A 20,767-nucleotide genomic window follows, 5' to 3' on the forward strand; every position below is an offset into this window, starting at 1 on the left:
GACAACATGGTTCTGCGACGATCATTTTATTGGATTCGCTAGAATGCCGATGTCACTGTCGACCTTAGTTTTTTTGTCTGTACATGAACGTTGAGTTCGGTTTACGTAAGAAAGACCCAAAACTCCAGCCAGCTCGTATGTGAGATTAGTCAGTTTTAATTTTGTTGCGCATCGGGTGCAGTCGGCGCAGGATACATGAGATCGAGTTTGGCAATGTCCACTGGACTAAGTCCGCGTCGCTGCCCGATGGGTGTGTCGTGATGGGGCTCCTTAGGTCGGATGGTCCATTCGCTGCGGTCAATGGCAAAGTCGTACTTGCCGTAATGCATCAGCGAATCATAGTCGTATGGCTGATCAAAATGTGTTATCTCGTCGTCGGTGTAAAACGCAAAGTTGTGTTGTTGATCTACAAAATGTCGGCTCTTATCAGCACACTGCAAATAATTAATAATTGTGTTCGTACTTTTGTGGATATTGTCCCAGTTGATTTCCACATGATCGTTACGATCGGTGCGAGATTGTTCGTGCCATAAACCTGCGGTCAAAACAATCAGCTAAAAACGTGGTGGAAAGCATTTCGTTTGAGAATCCAAGATACCCCCAACAATTGTCTGACCTTGCGCATTCATTTGGTGTACTCTACGATAAGTTAAGCCTAAAGGTCGTTGCTTAATGCTTACCGATAGCGTGGAGGAACTCATGTTCGATGATACCGTGGTGCATGCAGTCTGTCAGAAAAATCAAGTTACTACCAGAATTCTTTGCGAATAGCGGTAAATGCATGGAAAGCTATGACGTACGGGGATCGCCTTGATTGACCGCCACTTCCAGATTGAGCGTCTGCTGACCGCCGATAACACCGACGTAGCTCCAGCATCTGTTTATAAAAAACGCTATCAGTACGCAAAGGTACGTATAACAACCGATTGTATATAAATAACGTGATTAGTTGATTAGTAATGGCCTTACCCTGTGTTGGGTCCACCGCGAGCTACAAATACGGAGTTCTCATGTTGATCCTCCTTGTGAACCAGGAACAGTCCAGCAGTTATGTTGTTGATTTCCTCGATGGCGCGCTCAATTTGCGCGACCTCTGACTCGGCTGCAAAAGAACAAACATACGAGTATCAAAGCTGAAACAACAGCAGTGACAAAAATATTCTTTGTTCAACGAACAATGTAATCTATCATTGTGTTGGACAAACTACACGACTTTTTATCATTTGAAATTTCGAATGATGTACTTACAAACACTACGTATTACCGATAATTTTGAGAGGCTTGATACCTCATTCATTGTGTTTATTTCAATATGGTAAAAATTTTAATTAAATTCATTCCCAATACATTTCCAAAACATTCCCAAAATAAAAAGAAGGTGTCAAATTTTCTCCTTCTGTACAAAATTTTCTGCTACCGTAGGACAGACTGGGCTTGCGAGATACTGAGTAATAACTTAAGGTCGAGCTGGGAACGGGACTTACTGAAGCGCTCGGAGATAACGTAAGGGACCACGCCATTGGCCCATCGGCCTAACATGTCCAATACCGCGTTTCGAGGATAGTCGCGGATGGAATATCCCTTCTATAAGTAGCACTTGCTTGTTACTGTCGAATTCGACAATATTAAATTTTATGCATCAAACCAATAGCGGCAGAGCGACAAGTATATCGTTTATAAGATTTACTAACATACCGATCAAATTATATTTTAATCGTATGAGTATACGGACTTAGTGTAAAAATATTCCTTTACGTAGGCTTTGAGAATCTTACCTGGGAGCCACTTGTGACTCGCTTCTCGATGGGAAATCCGGCAATATCACCCTCGAACATCTCCGGAGCAGCGACAATATCGTATTCGCCGGAGCCGGAATCCAGTCCCGCAACCGGAGCAGCCGTGGCATGGTGGAAGTACAAGCCTACGCCGGCCATGACGGCCAAAAGTACCGCACTACTCCGATGCATTTTGATACCGCAATGAATTCGTTGAACTATTTCGTGAAGGTCCAGAAAATAGCCGAATTATGGCGGTGTACAAACTGGATGGTCATCCGGTGGAGAAACTGGCACAATGGTCTTCTTTATGTAGGGCAGTGTGCGTGTTCCCTAACTTATCGGCTGCGCACCACGGAAAAATAATGCACGTGATACGTACATAATCTAGACTGGAGATTGGTTTGGTGCAGCGATAGAACGGAAATCGGTTTGCATGATAAATGATAGAGCACTTTTCATAGTATAACCACAATTGTATAGCGGTTATCGGGGAGTTTTATGATGCTTTATGTGCCAGTCAAAGGTCCCACATGGTATCTCAGATTTTGAGTTAATATGATAACTAACGTATCGGTTTTACTAAATATATGGTAATGCCGCACAAGATCTCTTATAGCTTTTAAAATCTCTTATAGCATGATTGAAAACATCAGCAACGACAAGGGGTTCCAAAGTGCAATTAACTCTGGTGTATGTTTTGCACAATTAAGTATATGTACCTATGCGCATGCCATATCGTACGGCTTACTTATTACATAATTTATAAACATAAGTGGCTACCGGTATTCACTGTCAAGTCGAAAGCTTCCCTACCGAGTAGCTGATATTTCCAGGACCTGCTGTACAGTTTGAACTCCTGCTTCATGAAAATCCTAGGTTGCTGGTGTATTGTACAGATCCGAGATTAGGAGGTCAACGAATAACTGCAAAATCAAGGTTGCATTTCCACATCATATGTACTTCTATACATAAGATCAGTATTTTCAAGGTCACCAGGGTCTTCAGATGTTGTTGCGCGGCCTTGTATCTGTAGTGGGGGATACTTGGTTCGTTTTGAGTTTTTTTAGCCGGCAACTAATCAGAATAGCGCGATTGCAACTATTTTATTTTGTGTTTTATTCTTATGGGTTCTGAATTTATGTATTCCGTCGTTAGTCACTGGATTATCACCAACTGGAAAGTGTAGTCAAATGGAGCTTGTTACTCATACCTCGGTTTCAGCTCACTTCCTGTTGCGTAAGGCTCGGGGCACTTTACAGGTAACGCTATACAATATAATTATCGTCTGAAGGGTCATCCTAAACGTTGCGCAACTCGTACACCAAAATTTGCGATTTTGGCTCATCCGAGCAGTGCTATTTTGTAAATTAAATTAGCAAAAACTGGATTTCCTGAATTAATTGTGTCCGGATTGCGATATTTTCGCAAGTCCGCTCGGAAGTGATTCCATTAGTTTGGTCGCTTCTGAAAATACGTTTTTGGGAGGAAAGATAGCTCTATATATACCGACTATACGGACGTTGAAAAATCGGTCAACCTATACAAGTTCTTATGCTGTTTCTAATGAAGCGAGCATAATTTGAATAATTTCATCTCATATGCCGCATACAAGGTGGTGATGTGTATCTTGATCTGCACGCTTAGCGACTAAGGTCTCTGTCGTAACAGTAGGTGGGTGTATTCAGGAAGAAATCTGATGCCCTTCCGGTGAAGGTAGTTAGTGTAATGATTATGAAACGCCAGGAATTAGCCCTTTTATGTTCAAATCACTGTAATTTCGTTTCCACGTGCGTGATCCTTGTAGCCCATTCTGGATTTCTCCTTGCATTGGCACGCATAGGTAAGCAGTCCTGGTGTACATACATACGAGGCGTTCGAAGTTCGCAACCGATGGAACCTTTGTCTGATGGGTCGCGGCATATATTTTTAAATACTTCCGACCTTCAGTAATTTGTTCAGTAATTTGTACGATAGGCGTACTGCGAAATCTTATTTGATAACTGGGACATGTTATTTCTGCTGCCCAATTAAACTGCGTTCCTAATTCTATAATTACTACTAACTTATTTAACATTCAGTATTAATTATTATTTTGATAAAATTAGGTAGGTACAAGAACCGACATAACGCAATCATGTTATTCACAGATTCAACAAAAACGAACGCACTGCATTGATTATTCTAGTGCTGATTTACAGACGAGCCAAAGCAAAAGATTATCCTAGTTCGTAGAATGCAAGATCATTCTGTATTGAGCAGATTATCATTGATTATTGCGATGTAACATTGATTGGTGATCACGTATAGCTCGGTCCGGTTTTGCTTCTTGGGATAATTGCTCATACTACACGCACACAATACCAGCGCATATATGCATGCAAAGCATACGCGCCGTTTTCTCTGTTGCATCTTTCCAGGAGAAATTAATTTAAAAATAGCCTATCGATTACATATACATGCGGAATATACACTGGACGAACACATCTCGGCCTTCCCGTATATACTGTACATTTCATTACACACACTGTACATATACCACTTTATAGCGGCAAATAGTCTGAGGTGGGATCGTGTATATAGATATAACGTATGTGTGTATGTGTACCGGGTATCCTGGTTCCCGCCGTGGAGATCGACGCGCGATCTGTGGCCCCAACTGATCCGCTCTATAATTGGCTACTTGTGATGCTTATAAATAGATCCAGCGCGAGAGCGCGCGCGCGCGAGCCACCGTTTTGTACGACGAGGAAATCTGCAGATGTCGCGTGTAGCTCGTATAAAACCAACATGCTGGTACATATGTATGTATACGCAATGATGTACTGCTGTAGCCGGCCTTTCAACCTCAATTTCAAGCGGGTTGGGGTGTAAATATGTTCTAAAAATAGCCCGCCTTTTCTTCTCTCGATACCCCCGTCGCTTTGGTGTGGCATCAAGCCGTAGCGCCGCGCACTGCTGCTGCTGCACACACACCACACAAGTGTATAGTCAGCAATTTCGACGCAGCTACACGGGGCTCAGTTATGTGCGTATGTTACATCCAAACATCTACTCGCGCGCGCTATAAATAAAACTTTGTAAATTATCCATCCAAACCGTACGTGTAACGGCGTGTGATCAAGGTTTGGGAGGGATTTCTTCGTCCCGTTCCTGAGTGTCCAGCGGGTACTTCCGGTTGCGGACAAATGGCCGGCTGGAGGAGCGGGTCGTCAACGAGGATTATTTAGCCAGGCGAACACCATCATCGTTTTTCGAAGGGAAACATTAATAATTCTTTCAGTCACCTGAGACGCTTATCGGTAAGTTACCTGTACTGTGCCGTACATGGATTTGTACGCAGAGGTTCAAAATATTCGGCAACTTGTTTTCCGGAAGCCGAAGTCAAATACTTTCGACCGTCTCGCTGTTATGCCCCTTATTTTTCTCGTCTTTATATTGCTGTACATGTACACATAAGATAACCTGTCTCTTTTTGGTTTTTTTGCAATAATTAAATGATCTAAGCTATATTATGCTGTCATGCACTATCGTTAGCGGAAATTGGTTTGGAGATGGTATTATATTTATGCGTACTTTGTCAGCTAGCCCTTTATACGGCATATATAATTCTGTGCGGTTCTCGTGCAAACTCTGTACCAAGCTGTCGTTAAAAATAAATGAGATTACTTCTAAAAATAGCCGGCAAACTTTCATCTTGTTTGAAAGTAAGCTGACATCTGGTCGGAGTGATAGAGGCGTATGTGTATGTGCCGTTGTGTATCTCCCGAAATTTTGGCGCTTTGTGAAGTCAACATGTAAAGGGACAAACAATCATGCACCCGGCAGAACTGCCAACCAGTTTAGTATAGAAGAATACTGGATATTATTAAACCTGCTATTAGTTAGTTAATGGCTTGACTTAAAATTTAATAGTTTTTGTGTTCGTATTTTTCCGGGTAAACGACAGTGCTGTTAGGTGTACTTAAATTTCTCTGATCTGTGTAGTAAACAGCGCCGACAAACTGGGAAAAGGAATGCGTCACAAGGATATCATGCAGTGTGATAAAATTTTTTTGCATACAATTCCTAATTTTTTTCTGCTTTTACCATTTCTTGTGTGGTAAGATTTCGGGTTACGTCATGAATAATTTGTTATCATTTTGCATAAGCAGTAGATAAGCAGTTTATCATCAATCCGCTAAAAATTAATGCCTGCTCGGAGCCGGTTCGATCTCGTTTTATGTGTCAAGACTTGGCGGAAGATTTCAATCATCCAATAAAATCCTCTTACGATTAGTTCATCCTGGGGAAAGCATATGCCAATGTAGTCGTTTAAAATGTGATTTTAAGACTCGTGGGGTGTTGAGTACTTCTAACGCCTTTGCTTTTCTTAGGAACTTGATAAACTATTTCGGAGTTTTGACAATCTAATCCATCCCAGGTTTTAGCTGTTCCTGTATTCTTCTAATGAAAAATCCCAGGAATCCGGCATTTTAGTACAATAATCGGCAATTTTTCATCCTTAATCTACATGACGCACAGCTGTCTATTTCCAGTGTATAATTTGGTGCTTTTGATTATTAGGGGGACTTACCGATTGCGCCGGTTGCAATTAACGTAAATCTCTCGTTTTGCACATCGAGTAATGATGTGCTTGTATTCTGCGCTGCGCCACTTTGACTAGTAGGACGCACGCAAGGGCTATTTTTAAAATACTAATAAATTTCAGGCTGGAAGTTCTATTTATACATGCGTACACATTCCTCACTGCAATTCATATCCGTAACGACGAGGGACACGAGTACATCATCAGCAGAGTAAAGACATTTATTTACAACCGGCCGGCTGTTTGATCATTCTTTTGGTTTCTCTTTGACTAAGCGATTTTCAAAAAATTTGTACAGCATTTCTACAGTTTTGTTAATTAGAAAATCATTTTCCGTAAAATATGTGTAAAATATATTTTAGGCATTGCTTTAATCGTTTTGCTTCTATTTTTACTAAGTAATCCAAAACGAATATAACCACTGATCTTTTTTTAATGGACTACGCGTACGGTCTGCAGGTACCTTGCAGCATCACCTGATTTGAATACATTTTTTAAGTTATAATATGGCGCACAACATTGCGACGCATAAAAAGCTGGACAAAGAGTTCCATCATCTACAGCTACAGCTTTGGTATTATCATAAAGACAGGCATATAAAACTGATCGAGAACGAAGACAAAAGCGACCCGGCATTAGAATCACGTTGCCGGACGCCTTCAGTTGCCTGATTAGGATGAGCGCAGCGAGAGGTGACCTTTGGGGGATAAATCCCTGACGATCCCCGCCTCGAACAAAAGCGCCGACTCTCTCCACAGACAACTGAAATAGCCGCCTTTTGTCCTCAATTAAGTCAGTACCAGGAATATTGGTGGCCTTGAGGACGTTGTTGAAGGATTGGATGTTTTCATGTGCTACTTCATTCTATATTTGAGTTTCATGTAAAACTGGCGTGATAACTGCAGGCAACAGCGCCATCTGCCGTAGTGCGTGCATCGCCGCGATCGAGGTAATTGTTGTTCTTTCCAAACACATGTGTACGGTGTAGACAAACACTTTTTATTATAGTAACATTTTCTTAGCCATAAGAGTATTCTTAAGACAAAAACAAAAAGCGTATTTTTTGAATACAGAGTTAGCAAACAGATTTTTAGTGTATCTGTACCATATCACGAGGTTGTGTACAGATGTCGACGCTATCAAAGTAAGCAAATCCTTAATTAATTTCAACAACCACAATTTTTTTCCGTGCATTTAATTTGCGAACTAAATTTAGCAGAACCACAATTTTTCTAATTAAAATCAAATCAAAATCACAATAAAAGTTGCTCACATTAAATGTTTTTCTTTCCTTGCACAACATTCAAGTATACATTTTAAACTTAAAAAGAATGCCACACTGTATTTCGTGAGTGTGCATCTACATATTTACAAAATGTTTTTTCGTTGACTTCGGTTTTCGTATTTTGGTTTTTTTGCTGGTTTCTGTCAAGTAATCGACTTGGTTGGATTTAGCTTACATACGGTATATATCTGTACAGAGTATAATTATGCTCCTCCAGTTATAGCTTACTTTTTTGTATTTACGTAAATTGATAAAATATATAATTATCTGGATCTTTTCAAATACGTTGCCTCTTCCAAGAAGATAATATTTAGCGACGAAATGAATGAATGAATTCGGATATGGAACACAAACACATATGTAGCGGCAGGATCGTGTACTCTGTACATCTCTGCGTAATCAACATGTTTACGTAACGGTGACAACACAGGAGTAAGTCGCATTCTGTGTGCGCGCGTAACCAGTAAATAAAACATTTAAATACGGTATATTTTCGTGGAAAGCATATTGTTGATCAACAAGCCAACTTTCACGTGTGCGCACTACCGAGCCCTATAAAATGTAAAGTTCTGTATGAGCCATTTCCACCCAGCACAACAATAACGTTAAAACAGCGGCAATTGGAAGTAGTATTGGGTCACAAGTGGCATTGTCACCTGCCATGTGTAAAGTATCGCCTGGTTCGTTTTTTCTAATAGGCGTTAAACTTGAACCGACGCGCGCACACTGGATATGCGGGTGGAACACCTGATGATGTTATTTTGTTATCCAAAATATGTATGTGCACGCGATGAGCACGATTGGGTTTTATTGTACGGCACGGATAGTATAAGGCGGATTAGATTGTTTAATGGAAGTAAACAAGCGCTCTAGCGGCACAGCGTTCCCACGACCAACAGGATGGTGTGAAACCGAGTTGGCTAATGTGAAAGTCTAATGCAACCGCGTGTGTGTGTACGTTCTGTACGTACTGTACTATACAGCGCAGAAAAGGGTGTAACGTTTTGCTGATTGAAAAAGAGGCTGAAGTTGGCACGAGTTTTTTTACTCTTGTCATAATCCGCAAAGCGAGAAAACGATACACTTAAATATCCAATTTTAAACGAGTCAGCGTTCATGGGAATTTTTTTGGTTTTGCTTCGAAAAGGCTATCCATAGCTTCAGGATGTGGTCAGGACAATTCATACCCAAGTCAGTCACTGGATTTATTAATCTTGTTCGATTGATACCTCGTTATGAACCTTTTCAACACTACTATAGCTACGTTGCAGTTTTGTGCCGTTTTTAAAAATTTAGTAATTTGTGTTCCGACGAGCTGTTTTTATCCACGAACGGTATACTTCATGTGCATGGTATGTTGTATGGAATATACGTAATAACTGCATTTTTATTGCAGGATTTCGGTCACGATGGAAGTTAACTCGCACTTTCGTCAGGCATCACCTAAAGGTTAGAATCCGTGGTTTTTTAAATTTCTGTTCTGTATTTTTTTGCAATTTAATAGTGTATTTTCTGTTATTTGCATATTCTAGAGTTTTCGTTTTTATTAGTTTGGAATTCTTAAAGTGAACGCAATTACATATCAAGATATTTTACGTTTACACAATCACAGCAATATAAAAATACTTTTTGTGAATTATCATAACAAAAAAGTACAGTGCTGATATTTATTTTGTGTTTCACATTTATAAGTCGTTACTTTAATTACATTTTTTAATTTTTTTACTGCACTGGACAATGGTATTAGAACAATGACATAATGACGTTTCCAGTCTTTCTTAACATATTACTAAAATTATACTTATTACTACTGCAGAGGGCGGCAAGCCGTCAGCCGGTGGTGAGTGTGAGACGGAGGATATGATTGTGCCGGTGAACGGGGAGCACGGAGCACAGGCAAACAATCCCGAATTCCATCAGCAGTTATATTTCCTTAAGCAACAACAGCAGATTCAGCAGCATCTCCTCTATCAGCAGTTCCAGCAGCAGCAACAGCAGCTGGTAGCACAGCACAATAAACAGCTGGAGGAGCACATGCGCGTCTACTTCCACCACCGTCAACGGCTGGATGAGCAGGAGCGCGCTGAACGGGAAAAGCAGGAAGCCGATCGACTGGAAGCGTTGCGCCATAAGGAAAAACACGAACAGAGTAAGTAGAACATGCACGTAAAATTATATTAGTATAATTATTACTATATATGATGTTATACTTTATTTTAAATTACCTCGTGTCTTCCAAATAGCGTTGCAAAGCAAAAATTTGCCGGGTAAATCCCATTCGGGTTGCATACTGCGTACTATATTTCGTTCTTATACTGGTACACATAAATTTCTTATCCAGAATATTTGAGAGTAATATTTGCTTTTAAATTTGGAAAATCCGTTCCCTTTAAGTTGTTTTTCTTTTTTTGCGGTTTTGATATCACAGGCCTACAAAAAAAGAAAAGGAAAACAGTTTTTCTACAACTGTCCGGGTGTTAACTGATCAAGGTCACGGTGTGCCCAAACGGTCATGAAAAGAAAAAGTTGGCAGACTTCTCGGTTGGGTTGATGCACTTGTGCGGCGCATCATCAATAGACATGTCTGCCGCGCGCGCACGGCGGACACATAACACCGGTGCACATGCGTCATAACTCGCGCTATTGAAGCATGAGCGGTTGTTGAGGAATAGAAAAAAACACACATCCCAAGCCGCCACTCAGAACGCTCTAAACATGTACCATCCATTTTCCCAGGGTCGATAATTCTGGACACAATGTCGCGTGTTGACAGATGGAAATCAAGGAGAGCTTTCTGGCACGTTCGGACATTTATATTTTCAACAGTGTGGCAAAAGATTTTTTTTCTAAAAATCAGGGAGCGCCTCGCGTCGCGTATGCACGACAAAAATGCCGGTCATCCGTTGGGCGCGTGGCCCGGCATTCTCTTGCCTTCGTAGAGATTAAAATAGTTATTAAACACCAGCACCACGCAGTCTGCGTGTAATTTTCATTAGCGCTGACCTTTCCCAAGATTTGACTTGACGTATGTGAAACGTTTTCGCATTGCATTTAGATTTATAGCAGCTTTATCTGATAATCATCCTCACAAAAATATTTTGTTTTATTTTTTGATATGTAAAAGCAGATAAGAAAAAAATCGCTGCTGCTAACGTGTAGATTCTGAAAGCTGGTAAGCTGTGTATTAGTGTGTAATCTTGTTTCCCAATTTTTCAAACGGCCACCGCAGCATTAATTTACATACGAAATCATATTCAATCACCTTATCCTCTTCTGCAAAAATCATCTTAGCAAGCGGGTATCAAAAATCTTTAATGCGATAAGTAGCTGAAAAGGTGGAGGAGAGCAGAGAAAATCTGCGTCCCACTAAGCGAGGTAGCATGTGCGCCGTGCCAACCCGGCAAATATACGATAGATATATCTATCGTAAATCAATATAAACCGGCATTTGCCAAATTGAACACAACGGGCACCATGCAGCCGTGGGGGTGCACACACAGCGCGGTAGTGCAGTCGAGCGGAAGTGGTCGGAAGCCGGGGTTTGCGTTGATTAGATTGTCAGGGTCGCAGTTGCACAGGGAATGACGCAGGCAGCCACAGCAGCGCACCGGTTAGGACAATATGCCAATAAACATGCTCAAGTGTTGCTGCACGGCGATCAAGCGTCAACACTATGTGTGCGGTATGGCGCTGAGTGCGTCCACTGCGGTTTCTTCCTGTGGCCTCGTTACCGGCACGTGATGCCGCACTAACACTGCCTCATCGGGCAATAACGATAATATTTTTATTAAGTCGATCAGAGAGGGCTCTTTCAATGTGACCCTGCCGACAAATAAACAAACCTTTGTAAAAAATTCTTTGTATCAATTTAAAATGGACACCTTCATGGTTTCATAGCTCATATTAATTTTCAGATTTATGCCTAAATTTTTTTAAATTGTAATAGCTATTAGTAAATAGTAACGACGTCAACCATTACACAATTTTTTGAAATGTTGCTTTGGTGTTTTTTTATGTGAATAATTGACGTTTGTGTTGTTTTGTCCTCAACAGGCGCTGTGGCATCCTCAGAAGTCAAGCAACGCCTCCACGAATTTGTCCTACAGAAGAAACAGCGCGAATCCATGACAAACGGCGGCTACCAGAATGCCACGTCCCCCATTAATAATACGGCCAGCCGCGACTGGTAAACACGCTGCGCGAAATTATTTTTAATACTATTGCCCACGCAGACAGGTTGTAATATACAGGCCAGTCTCCTGCAGGTCAACCCTGGACAATGCCGCCGCGGCCCAGCCGCAACCGCCGCCGCAGATGCCCCCGGCAATGGTGCATCGTGTGGTCCGGGAGGATTTCCCACTGCGAAAAACAGGTATTAATTAATAAATATTACTATTTTTAGAATAGTTAATTCAGTATAAACTTGATACTTTTAACTAAGTGTTGAAATATTGGGATTTTTAGTTTCTCGCCCAATAAATAATTTTTAATTTATATTTTCGTGTTTTTTTCCCAAGAAAATTAGGTTTTCCGAACTTGTGCGGGGCCTTTTGAAATACGTATAATTATTATCCAAGCATGTTAACATCAAAATTTAATATGAATAATTGTTCCGCTAAAAATCGTTTACGCAAACCGTACTAAACTAGTGTCTTTACAATTTCTGCAATTTGCTTTAGGGTAATGACTTATTGTTATCGCACAAATCAAAATACGTATTTATAACGGGCAATTTATGGCTGTCTTGCCGGATGATTACCCATTTTTCGATCCAAATGTAAACTCGCTTTACGTACTGACCCAATTTACGCCAGTAATCGGTAAACTCTGTCTAACCTAGGTGTAATTTTCATGGAAGAGCTACATACATAATTGAGCCTGTTTGTCCACGAGGCACGGTGATCAATATATATCACTCTAACCGCATGACGTGCACGGTGACCTTTGGACTAATGACGTCAGCGGCGTATGCTGATATAGCTGCATGATGTGGTATCTGTGGTGCTATGTGTGCTGTGTGATTGTTGCAGCCTCTGAACCCAACCTGAAAATCCGCTCCGCCTTGAAGCAGCGGGTCTTAGAGCGCCGTGTTAGTCCGCTAATGAAGCCCATCGATAAACTCCTAACCTCCAGTGCTCATGCCGCGGCGGCAGCAGCGGCCGCGGCCTCCGCATCCCGTAGGAACTCCCATAATCCAAGTATGCGCAAACTAACCTTTTCCCTGTTATGTCTTCTATAATTGTACCTTAGCATATACAGTGATTAATTACGAGGATGAGCATGACGATATAATTAAACAACCATATGCACGTGCATTTGTGGTGTATGATAAAACTCCTTCGCATGAAATTACATAATTACAAGTATGTAGTACTGTATCAAAATAAACACATTTAGTAAAAAATGATTGTCATGTTAAACATAAGCAATAAACCGGTTTTCGAAATAAAGTATGTACAATTCATCATAAACTGAGTTTTAGGTTACGTATTTCTTATAAATATTTCACTCATTTTTATTACGCTAATCTATCCCTTTTTCATTTTTGAATGCCGGTTGAACACTAAAAAATTTGATTTTCTTAAATTTAAGTATTGTTTATTTTCGAATTGAGAGCTATTTCAAAAAATAAATTTACGAAAGATTAAAATATTCCTACTGTTAAGAAAGACTTTATTTATACCGCAACATCCGCCATGTGCGCTTATGATTGAGGAAGTCCAAAATTATCTTCATGTGCATAACCGTGTATCGTTTGGTTGCGTAAACTGTAGTCTTTGTTTATTTACAGTAATTTATGTAGTTGAGAAGAATTCGTAATTCTCTAATCTGTCCAATCTGTGATGATGGCGCTGCAGCTTGCTCATCCGTTTTCCCTGCATATGTTTGGCGCGAACGCCAGCGCAAACGGTGGTAGCAGAGGATGACTGCGGTATTTATAGCCACACTGCAGTGTAATTTCTTGCAGATGGTTCATCGAGTAACTCGGATTCCGGGCCTGATTCACCGGGTGCTCCTGCCAGCTCCACTGGTGTCCCCTCGCATCATGGCAGTTTATCATCACTAACCGGCGGCGAGGTATACACACACTGCCCAGTTATTTTCTAATTAGATTTTTAAAATATTAGTAAATTATTCGCACAACATTAATAAAATTCTTATAATCTCGAGTTTACAAAAAAAACACTCATCATACTGTGTACTTGTACATGTAATCGTGGCATTAAAGGGTAAGTATTATTTTTAATAAAAATATTTTGAATTTTAAAAGAAAACGAAAATTTTTTGAAGGTGTCCAATGGCAGTAACGCAGAACCATCGTTCATGCTTCTGCAATAATCGGACCCAAAAAACAGAAGCATGCATAAAATTGAAGTCTTACTATTTACTTTGCACTAAGATATTTAAACAGGTTTTTGTCTGATAAGGCCGCTTTAGCTACCAATAAATACAAAAAAATCGTCAAAAAGAATTTTTGCGGGTGAACTAGTTGAACGATTCAAGCAAATGTTGTCAGAATTCTCTTCCGTCTGGCTTTCCTCTGATTCATGTTGTTCTGGATGTTTCCTCTTAATCACGATTTTGGCATGCGAAAGATCGCGAGAACAGTCTGCAGTCGGCGGAAGCGCATCTCTCTGACAGAAAAATAATCCCCGGGCATATGTGCTGTCGCCGCGCCCGAACGCGCGACCGGCCGGCCGTTGTGAAAAACGGTACATTTTGTTGACAAATTTATTATAAGAACCTTAATGGAGCTAGCACGGATCAGTGCCAAGTTTTGTCTTCCCGGCCTGTTCTGTGCATGTACATTCTCGTGATGCGGGAAATGTATGCGGCCGATAGGCTCAACGTGAGTAATCAGGTTTCCTCTGCGTCACGTCTCCGCTGGCGGACTGCCATGGTCCAGTGTTGTGTAGCTCGCAAAATGACGGACAAAGTCAAGTGCATCCCTTTCCTGCGCTCTGCCGATTGTATAGCGACCGTTTAAGCGAGCCAACACAATATATGTTGATTGTAAATTTTGCCCTGATCATTGTTGCAAAAGTGCTTATTTAGTACGCCTCTGTACGACAGCATTTGCTTTCACGAATAATATCAGTTGGATAATAACAGTAAAGCCGAAAATAATTCGAAAATTTCCCGTTAACATTATATTGCATTTTTGTAATTGCATTACAAGCAAAATTAAATTATCTGACTGTAGAGAAATTAAATTACCGTTCGCTGTAAGGAGACTCTATAGTAAACGCAAGTAACAATGTTTATTGGATTATTTCCTGCATGGATGAACATGCAGTGCAGCGCGCGCGCCTCAATTTTCAACAATACGTTCTGGTGTATTTTTAGCTGCCCGCCCAGCCAGTGGCGCCGTTCCGTTTCCCCCTGTCAAGCATTCAGGATCTCAGTTTTTTCCCGGGCAGTACGCCCTCATTAGCCAGTATTACACAAGGACGTCCCATGCTGAACGGCACCGCATCCGACCTACTGAACGGTGAAGTCCAGCTGCGGTTGGCGGCCGCTGCCGCGGCAGCCGCCCGGCTCTCCCTGCCCGGCTATGGCGTCTTCAATCTGCCCGGCATGCTGCCGCCCAGTAAGTAAAAAAGCACCGCGCGCGCAGAGCGCGCACGTCGTAATAGCCCCCCAGTGGGCAGCATGTTCGTATAGCGAATTATTTGTGGCATCTTTAGCTTCCTGTTGACATTTAACGCCTTAGTTGCATAGGCGTAGTCGCCTACATTTTGTGGTCAATTAGGAGAATTGACAGTGCTGCCGGAATCAGTGTACTGTATATTGACTGATTTCTGGTTGCCGAACTTTTCACTCTCGGCTTTTTCCAGTTGCTGTCGGTTACTTAACTTGCTCTTTCTGTAACTGGACTACATTACGCATACGCTTACGCAGCTGTTCTACTTAACTCGAATTCTGTTTGAATTTTATTCCTTGGGAGCCATAGTTTACAGTTTTTTAATGTGCGGCATTTCTTTTTCTGACGCTCTTATTATTTTTTAATATTATAATTTACCGTATATTAAATTTTTATTTTACGGTTTAATATTTCATAAAGCTCTTTATTTTATTTAATGCTGTACGTAATCCAAATGCATAATATGTTTCTTATCTTTAATTTTATATAGTGCAATTGATTTCAAATTTATTTGGTTGTAGTCTTGGACAACGAAGCCCTCCAGACGACGACATCGAACAGCAACAGTCCTTCGGATATCCACCACCAGATGAAGATCTTGGAACAGCAGGCCGCCCACGCATTCATTCCCGGCGTGTACGTTCCGCGTGGCCACGGTGCCCTGACCGACGCCCAGGTGGCCCAGGCCCGTCTCAACCGCACTACGCCCCGTCCCCTCAGCCGCACCCACTCCGCCCCGCTGCCCCTCGGCCACCCGCTGTTGCAGGCCCAGAGCCTTCTCCTCCAGCAGCCCGAATACAAACAGCTGCTGGAACAGCACCAACATCAGCTCCTCAAACAGCACATCCGACAGACGGTGCTCAGTCGGGCCAGCAGTAAGAACCAGGTGGCGGAGATGGCCGAAGAGCCGGACGAGAGTGCTGGGGAGGCCATGGATCAGGGTCTGCTCAATGGGGATACCAAAGGTCCAGGCTCGTCGACGATACAACCGGTACAACAACAGCAGCAGCAACAGGAGGTGGTGGATTTGTCGTGCAAGGATGAAGATCGGTTGGGCGATCTGAAGCGGGATTCCAAAGGGGAGCTGATTCGGGAGCATCACAGTCGGCGGCATAGTCCGCGGCCGCTGGGCAGGGCCTTCTCCAGTCCCTTGGTACTGAATGCCATTACGAGGCAGGCTACGCCTCCACGACCAGGTTGCGCCACAGGTATGTTGAATGCTGCAGCAAATACGTTCTCAGAATGTAAAACCATGACATCCGTGACCTTTTATAATCTGATTTTTTGCAGTTTATACTATTTAACTGAGCAACCGTACCAAAAAAATGTTGATACGTAAATTGTTTCAACGTGTACTTATATAAATATCTGAAACACAAAAAATCATTGCCTTTGAAATAGTTGAGAACCACAATTAATATGAACTTATTTTTTGTAGGCGTTGTGTATGATTCGGTCATGCTGAAACATCAGTGTATCTGTGGCGATAATTCCTTGCATCCCGAGCACAGCGGCCGCCTGCAGAGTATCTTTGCCCGCCTCCAGGAAACCGGCCTCTTAAACCGCTGCGAGCGGTTACGCTCCCGCAAAGCCACGCTGGAGGAAATCCAGACCTGCCATTCAGAAGCCTACACTATGCTCTTCGGATCGAATCCCACGAATCGCTCACGACTGGACCCCAATAAACTCTGTACGTGAACACCCCAGAAATCAGTGTTTGGCACTAGAAACGCAGAAAGGATGTACTCTGTTTTATATAGGTGAGTTGCCGCTCAAAAGCTTTGTCTTGCTGCCATGTGGCGGCGTCGGCGTGGATTCGGACACAACTTGGAATGAGCTGCACACAGCCAGTGCCGCTCGCATGGCCGTCGGGTGTGTCATTGAGCTGGTATTTCGCATTGCCACCGGTGAAATTAAGGTAACTGCCGCAGAAAAGCCTTGCCTTTTTTCGCGATCGACATGTTTTTTCGGTGTAGTAAAATTAAATTTTCATTGAAAAAGTTCCGAATTGATAAAGTTGTCAGCAAAAATGGATGAATATTATCATCGATATTAGTATTTATGTTAGTATTACTGTCAGTATTATGAATAAATGAATTTTCTGCGATCCATCGGGTTTCTGCCGCAATCGACATGAAACAGCATTACTATAAGTATGTGTTCGCTTTTTATTGTTTACTCTAATATCGAAGCAGTGTAATTTTCCTTGTAAACTGCCATCACGAACAAAAAATTAGCGAAAATATCGACAAATAATTTGGATTAATAGCTACTATAGTGAAAAATAAAATGTTTTACTTGCAGAACGGATTTGCCATTGTCCGGCCTCCAGGTCACCATGCCGAGCATCAACTAGCCATGTAAGAAAATTCTTATCTATAAAAAATTACGCTAACTAATTCTCGTTATTTGTGCAGGGGTTTCTGCTTCTTCAACTCCATCGCCATCGCCACCAAACTTGCCCGCCACCGTCTGCACATTCAGCGGATCCTCATCGTGGACTTTGACGTGCACCACGGCAACGGCACCCAGCAGATGTTCTACAGCGATCCCAACGTCCTGTACATGTCCATCCACCGGCACGACAAGGGTAACTTCTTTCCCGGCACCGGCGGACCAGAGGAAGTCGGCACCGATGCCGGCACCGGCTTCAACGTCAACGTGGCCTTCTCGGGCGGTCTCGTGCCGGGTATGACGGATGTCGAGTATCTGGCCGCCTTCCGCACCGTCATCATGCCCATTGCCGAGGAATTCTCGCCGGATCTGGTCATGGTCTCCGCCGGGTTTGATGCCGCTGCGGGACATCCCCCGCCCTTGGGCGGTTACCAAGTTTCCCCGGCCTGTAAGCGTATACCAAAATTATCTGCATTTTAGGGAAGAACTAGTTACTCGGCGGCATCTGTAACCGGCATTTTTGTTGTAGGTTTCGGCCAAATAACGCGGTTACTGGGAACGTTAGCGGGCGGCAAAGTGGCCATGGTGTTGGAAGGCGGTTATGATTTGGCGGCCATTTGTGATTCAGCCGAGGAATGTGTCAAGGCGTTGTTAGGGGATCCGGCACCACCCATCCGGGAGGAAGTCCTCGTTAGCAAGCCCAATGTCAATTGTGTGGAAAGCCTCGAGGAAGTCATACGAATCCAAAGTAAGTCAAACGATTAAATTACAATTAATTTTTTAACATATCTAATACTTTTAGTGCTTTATTTTACTATATACGAGTATTAGCAATTTTACCTAATACAGAATACTCGTATCAGTCGTAGGTGAGATTTTGCTTACCTTGTGTTTACTGGATTTTTAATCCTCAAAAAAGCAGAGCATATTTTTTCTGTCATGCATAATTTCTACCGTATCATGCATGGGATGATTAATAACCGATACGGATTAATATGAGTTTATTGCGAGTTGGAACTGTAAATTTTTTTGCAGTGCGATTTTGGCCCTGTCTGAAGCGGACTGCCGGCACAGTCGGTTGGTCTTTATTGGAAGCGCAGCAGCGTGAACGCGCCATGCAGTCTCAGCCGGAACCGCCCACGGGCGCCATGGCTTCACTATCTGTGGCCGCTATTGTGGGAAGTACCACTCGCGAGGAGGAACCCATGGATCAGGACAAGTGACCGATCAATTTTCACCAAAACAGAGATATCTAATCAAATTTTCTAACCAGATGCGACTATACAAAGATTGAAATGGAATTTTTTTGATTTTTATTTCTTTTGAAAGAAAGCCCTGTTTTATTGAATTGTCTTTATATCCGCAAAACACGTCAAAGACAAGTCCATTACACTTTTTTACAGTGTTTTTACAGTATTATTTCACGTTCTCTTGTTTTTTCTCTCTTTATCTTCGAAAAGAGATTGTATGTTTTTTTTGCCAATTTTCTTAGCGTTTATGATACTAGCCGTCATCGCATGCTGCTCTTTCTGGCTCCGCTTTCTTCTGATTTTTCTTGCTTATTCAACGAGAATTTGCAATTTAGCACAAAATGATTTTTTTGGTTTACTGCATGTTTTATTGTTTTGAGTTTCTTTCAAAACGTACTGTGTACGTACCTAGTCAAAAACTGCCTGTAAATAAATCAGCACTGAATTCACTGTTTTTACGACAAACGTTGGGTGAGATACGGTGGCATTACAAAAATGAACCAAAATTTCTAGGTTCTTCGTGTATCGCACGAAAAATAAAACCAATCATCTACTTAAACGCAAAAATATAAAAACTAAATTTTCGTATGGTAAAAACCAAATGAATGAGTAAGTGCATTATTCGTAAACAATGTATAAAATTTAAAATGCAAAAGGTAAGAAAAAATAATGAATTAAAATATTTTTACAGATTTGACACTAATTTTTTACATATTGCGAGTATGAAATTATGAAACTATTAAGAATGTAACGGTGCAATATAATTACGTCGTCGATGACATCTGTGGCTGAAGCGCAAGCGCAAATATTTTGCGCTTTCCCAATTAAGACAATCGATTAGAACACCGCCGCAACCGCAGAGCGATTAATCAGTGTCGGTGTTCTGATTGCGCGCAAATTATCTGCGTCCGTTTCCCACGCCGGTTCCAGTTGACTGTTCTACTGCTGCTGGTTTTTTTCTGTGCTGCCGAGTATCCAACGCGAATCTTTCTTAATTGGCCTTCAGTGGGCGTGGCCCATGCCGTATATATGTACGGCAGTCACAGTATGTTGTTGTGATTACGCACGGTGTATTTAAAAGATTTGACTGATTTGGACAAAGTACTGCAGCGTTACAGTAGGAGATTTGATCCACAATCAGCCGGATTGTAGCGGCATTACACAAAGGATGCCAGCTTAGAAATCCCGCCGTGCACCGGCAACCTTGTCGCGGTTGAATTGGTTGGAATTAAATTATACCGACAATAACACAACGTAATATGGTCTGTGACAGTATCGCTGTACGCAGATTAGCCGGCGAATTTAAAGATTAAGCTTATGTGTCAATGATACAGAATAACCGGATTTATGCATTAAAGCATAACGTACAATGTTGCCGACGACAAATTGCACGACGACACTCGAGCGAAAGAGAACAAACAAAAACTCTCGGTGGATTGCGTGTACAATACATTTAAATGCGTAAAACGCATGAAAAAAGGTTCTACCGATTTTCGACAAACAGTATACGAGTACAGTTCGGACAGGGATTTGTGAAAACTAATTAGAAATGCCAGAATACCATGATATTAAAAGTAAGATTGGTAAATAATTATGGTTTTGTAAAACTTGTCTAGCTCATCGAATTACAATATGTATATTACAATTATACCAAACAGTCAAATTATTTCCATATAATAATCGGGCATATATTTCATTTACAAGTAAGCTGCACGTTTTAAGAAACTCATGTTTATGAGTTTTAACTAATTAATTAATTGCAGTTTTTTCTAAGAAGTGTACGAAAAACTAGCAGACCATCCTGCGGTTGCAAAAATTGTAAATAAGTAA

At 41.7% G+C, this 20,767-nt stretch overlaps 2 protein-coding genes across 7 annotated transcripts; one reads left to right on the forward strand and one right to left on the reverse strand.

The window, feature by feature from the left end:
* Positions 1-2,148, reverse strand: LOC129595406 (high choriolytic enzyme 1-like). Its single transcript, XM_055492407.1, has 7 exons — positions 1,776-2,148; positions 1,485-1,584; positions 970-1,102; positions 801-877; positions 681-728; positions 464-535; positions 1-406 (listed from the first exon to the last, which is right to left on the reverse strand). Exons 1-7 carry the CDS (start codon positions 1,965-1,967, stop codon positions 156-158), a joined length of 873 nt encoding a protein of 290 aa, XP_055348382.1. The 5' UTR covers positions 1,968-2,148; the 3' UTR covers positions 1-155.
* Positions 2,149-4,569: 2,421 nt separating this feature from the next.
* LOC129595374 (histone deacetylase 4-like) lies at positions 4,570-19,386 on the forward strand. Of its 6 annotated transcripts, none has more exons than XM_055492367.1 (16): positions 4,570-5,077; positions 7,269-7,312; positions 9,045-9,097; positions 9,465-9,797; positions 11,702-11,834; positions 11,914-12,020; positions 12,679-12,846; positions 13,617-13,726; positions 14,996-15,239; positions 15,815-16,501; positions 16,732-16,983; positions 17,054-17,211; positions 17,598-17,653; positions 17,711-18,135; positions 18,217-18,435; positions 18,723-19,386. In XM_055492367.1, the coding sequence occupies exons 3-16, from the start codon at positions 9,058-9,060 to the stop codon at positions 18,908-18,910; spliced, it is 3,120 nt and encodes a 1,039-aa protein (XP_055348342.1). In that variant the 5' UTR covers positions 4,570-5,077; positions 7,269-7,312; positions 9,045-9,057; the 3' UTR covers positions 18,911-19,386. The 6 variants fall into 6 exon arrangements, with proteins under 6 accessions (XP_055348342.1, XP_055348339.1, XP_055348340.1 ...); XM_055492365.1 differs by lacking the exon at positions 7,269-7,312 and having other exon boundaries at positions 4,761-4,803; positions 4,901-5,077; XM_055492364.1 differs by lacking the exon at positions 7,269-7,312.
* Positions 19,387-20,767: the final 1,381 nt, after the last annotated feature.

The sequence above is a fragment of the Paramacrobiotus metropolitanus genome, unplaced genomic scaffold (genome assembly GCF_019649055.1).
Source record: "Paramacrobiotus metropolitanus isolate TYO unplaced genomic scaffold, Prichtersi_v1.0 Parri_scaffold0000077, whole genome shotgun sequence".
NCBI classification, from domain to species: Eukaryota; Metazoa; Tardigrada; class Eutardigrada; order Parachela; family Macrobiotidae; genus Paramacrobiotus; species Paramacrobiotus metropolitanus.

Excerpts from the sequence above, each read along its gene's own strand:
- LOC129595406 (XM_055492407.1), bottom strand. The coding sequence starts at position 1,967 with ATGCATCGGAGTAGTGCGGTACTTTTGGCCGTCATGGCCGGCGTAGGC. Across the intron at positions 878-969 it reads CGCGGTGGACCCAACACAGG|ATGCTGGAGCTACGTCGGTG; the intron begins GTAAGGCCATTA and ends TTTTATAAACAG. Across the intron at positions 729-800 it reads GGTCAATCAAGGCGATCCCC|ACTGCATGCACCACGGTATC; the intron begins GTACGTCATAGC and ends TTTTTCTGACAG.
- LOC129595374 (XM_055492363.1), top strand. The coding sequence starts at position 8,814 with ATGTGGTCAGGACAATTCATACCCAA. Across the intron at positions 9,098-9,464 it reads TCGTCAGGCATCACCTAAAG|AGGGCGGCAAGCCGTCAGCC; the intron begins GTTAGAATCCGT and ends TTACTACTGCAG. Across the intron at positions 12,021-12,678 it reads TTTCCCACTGCGAAAAACAG|CCTCTGAACCCAACCTGAAA; the intron begins GTATTAATTAAT and ends TGATTGTTGCAG.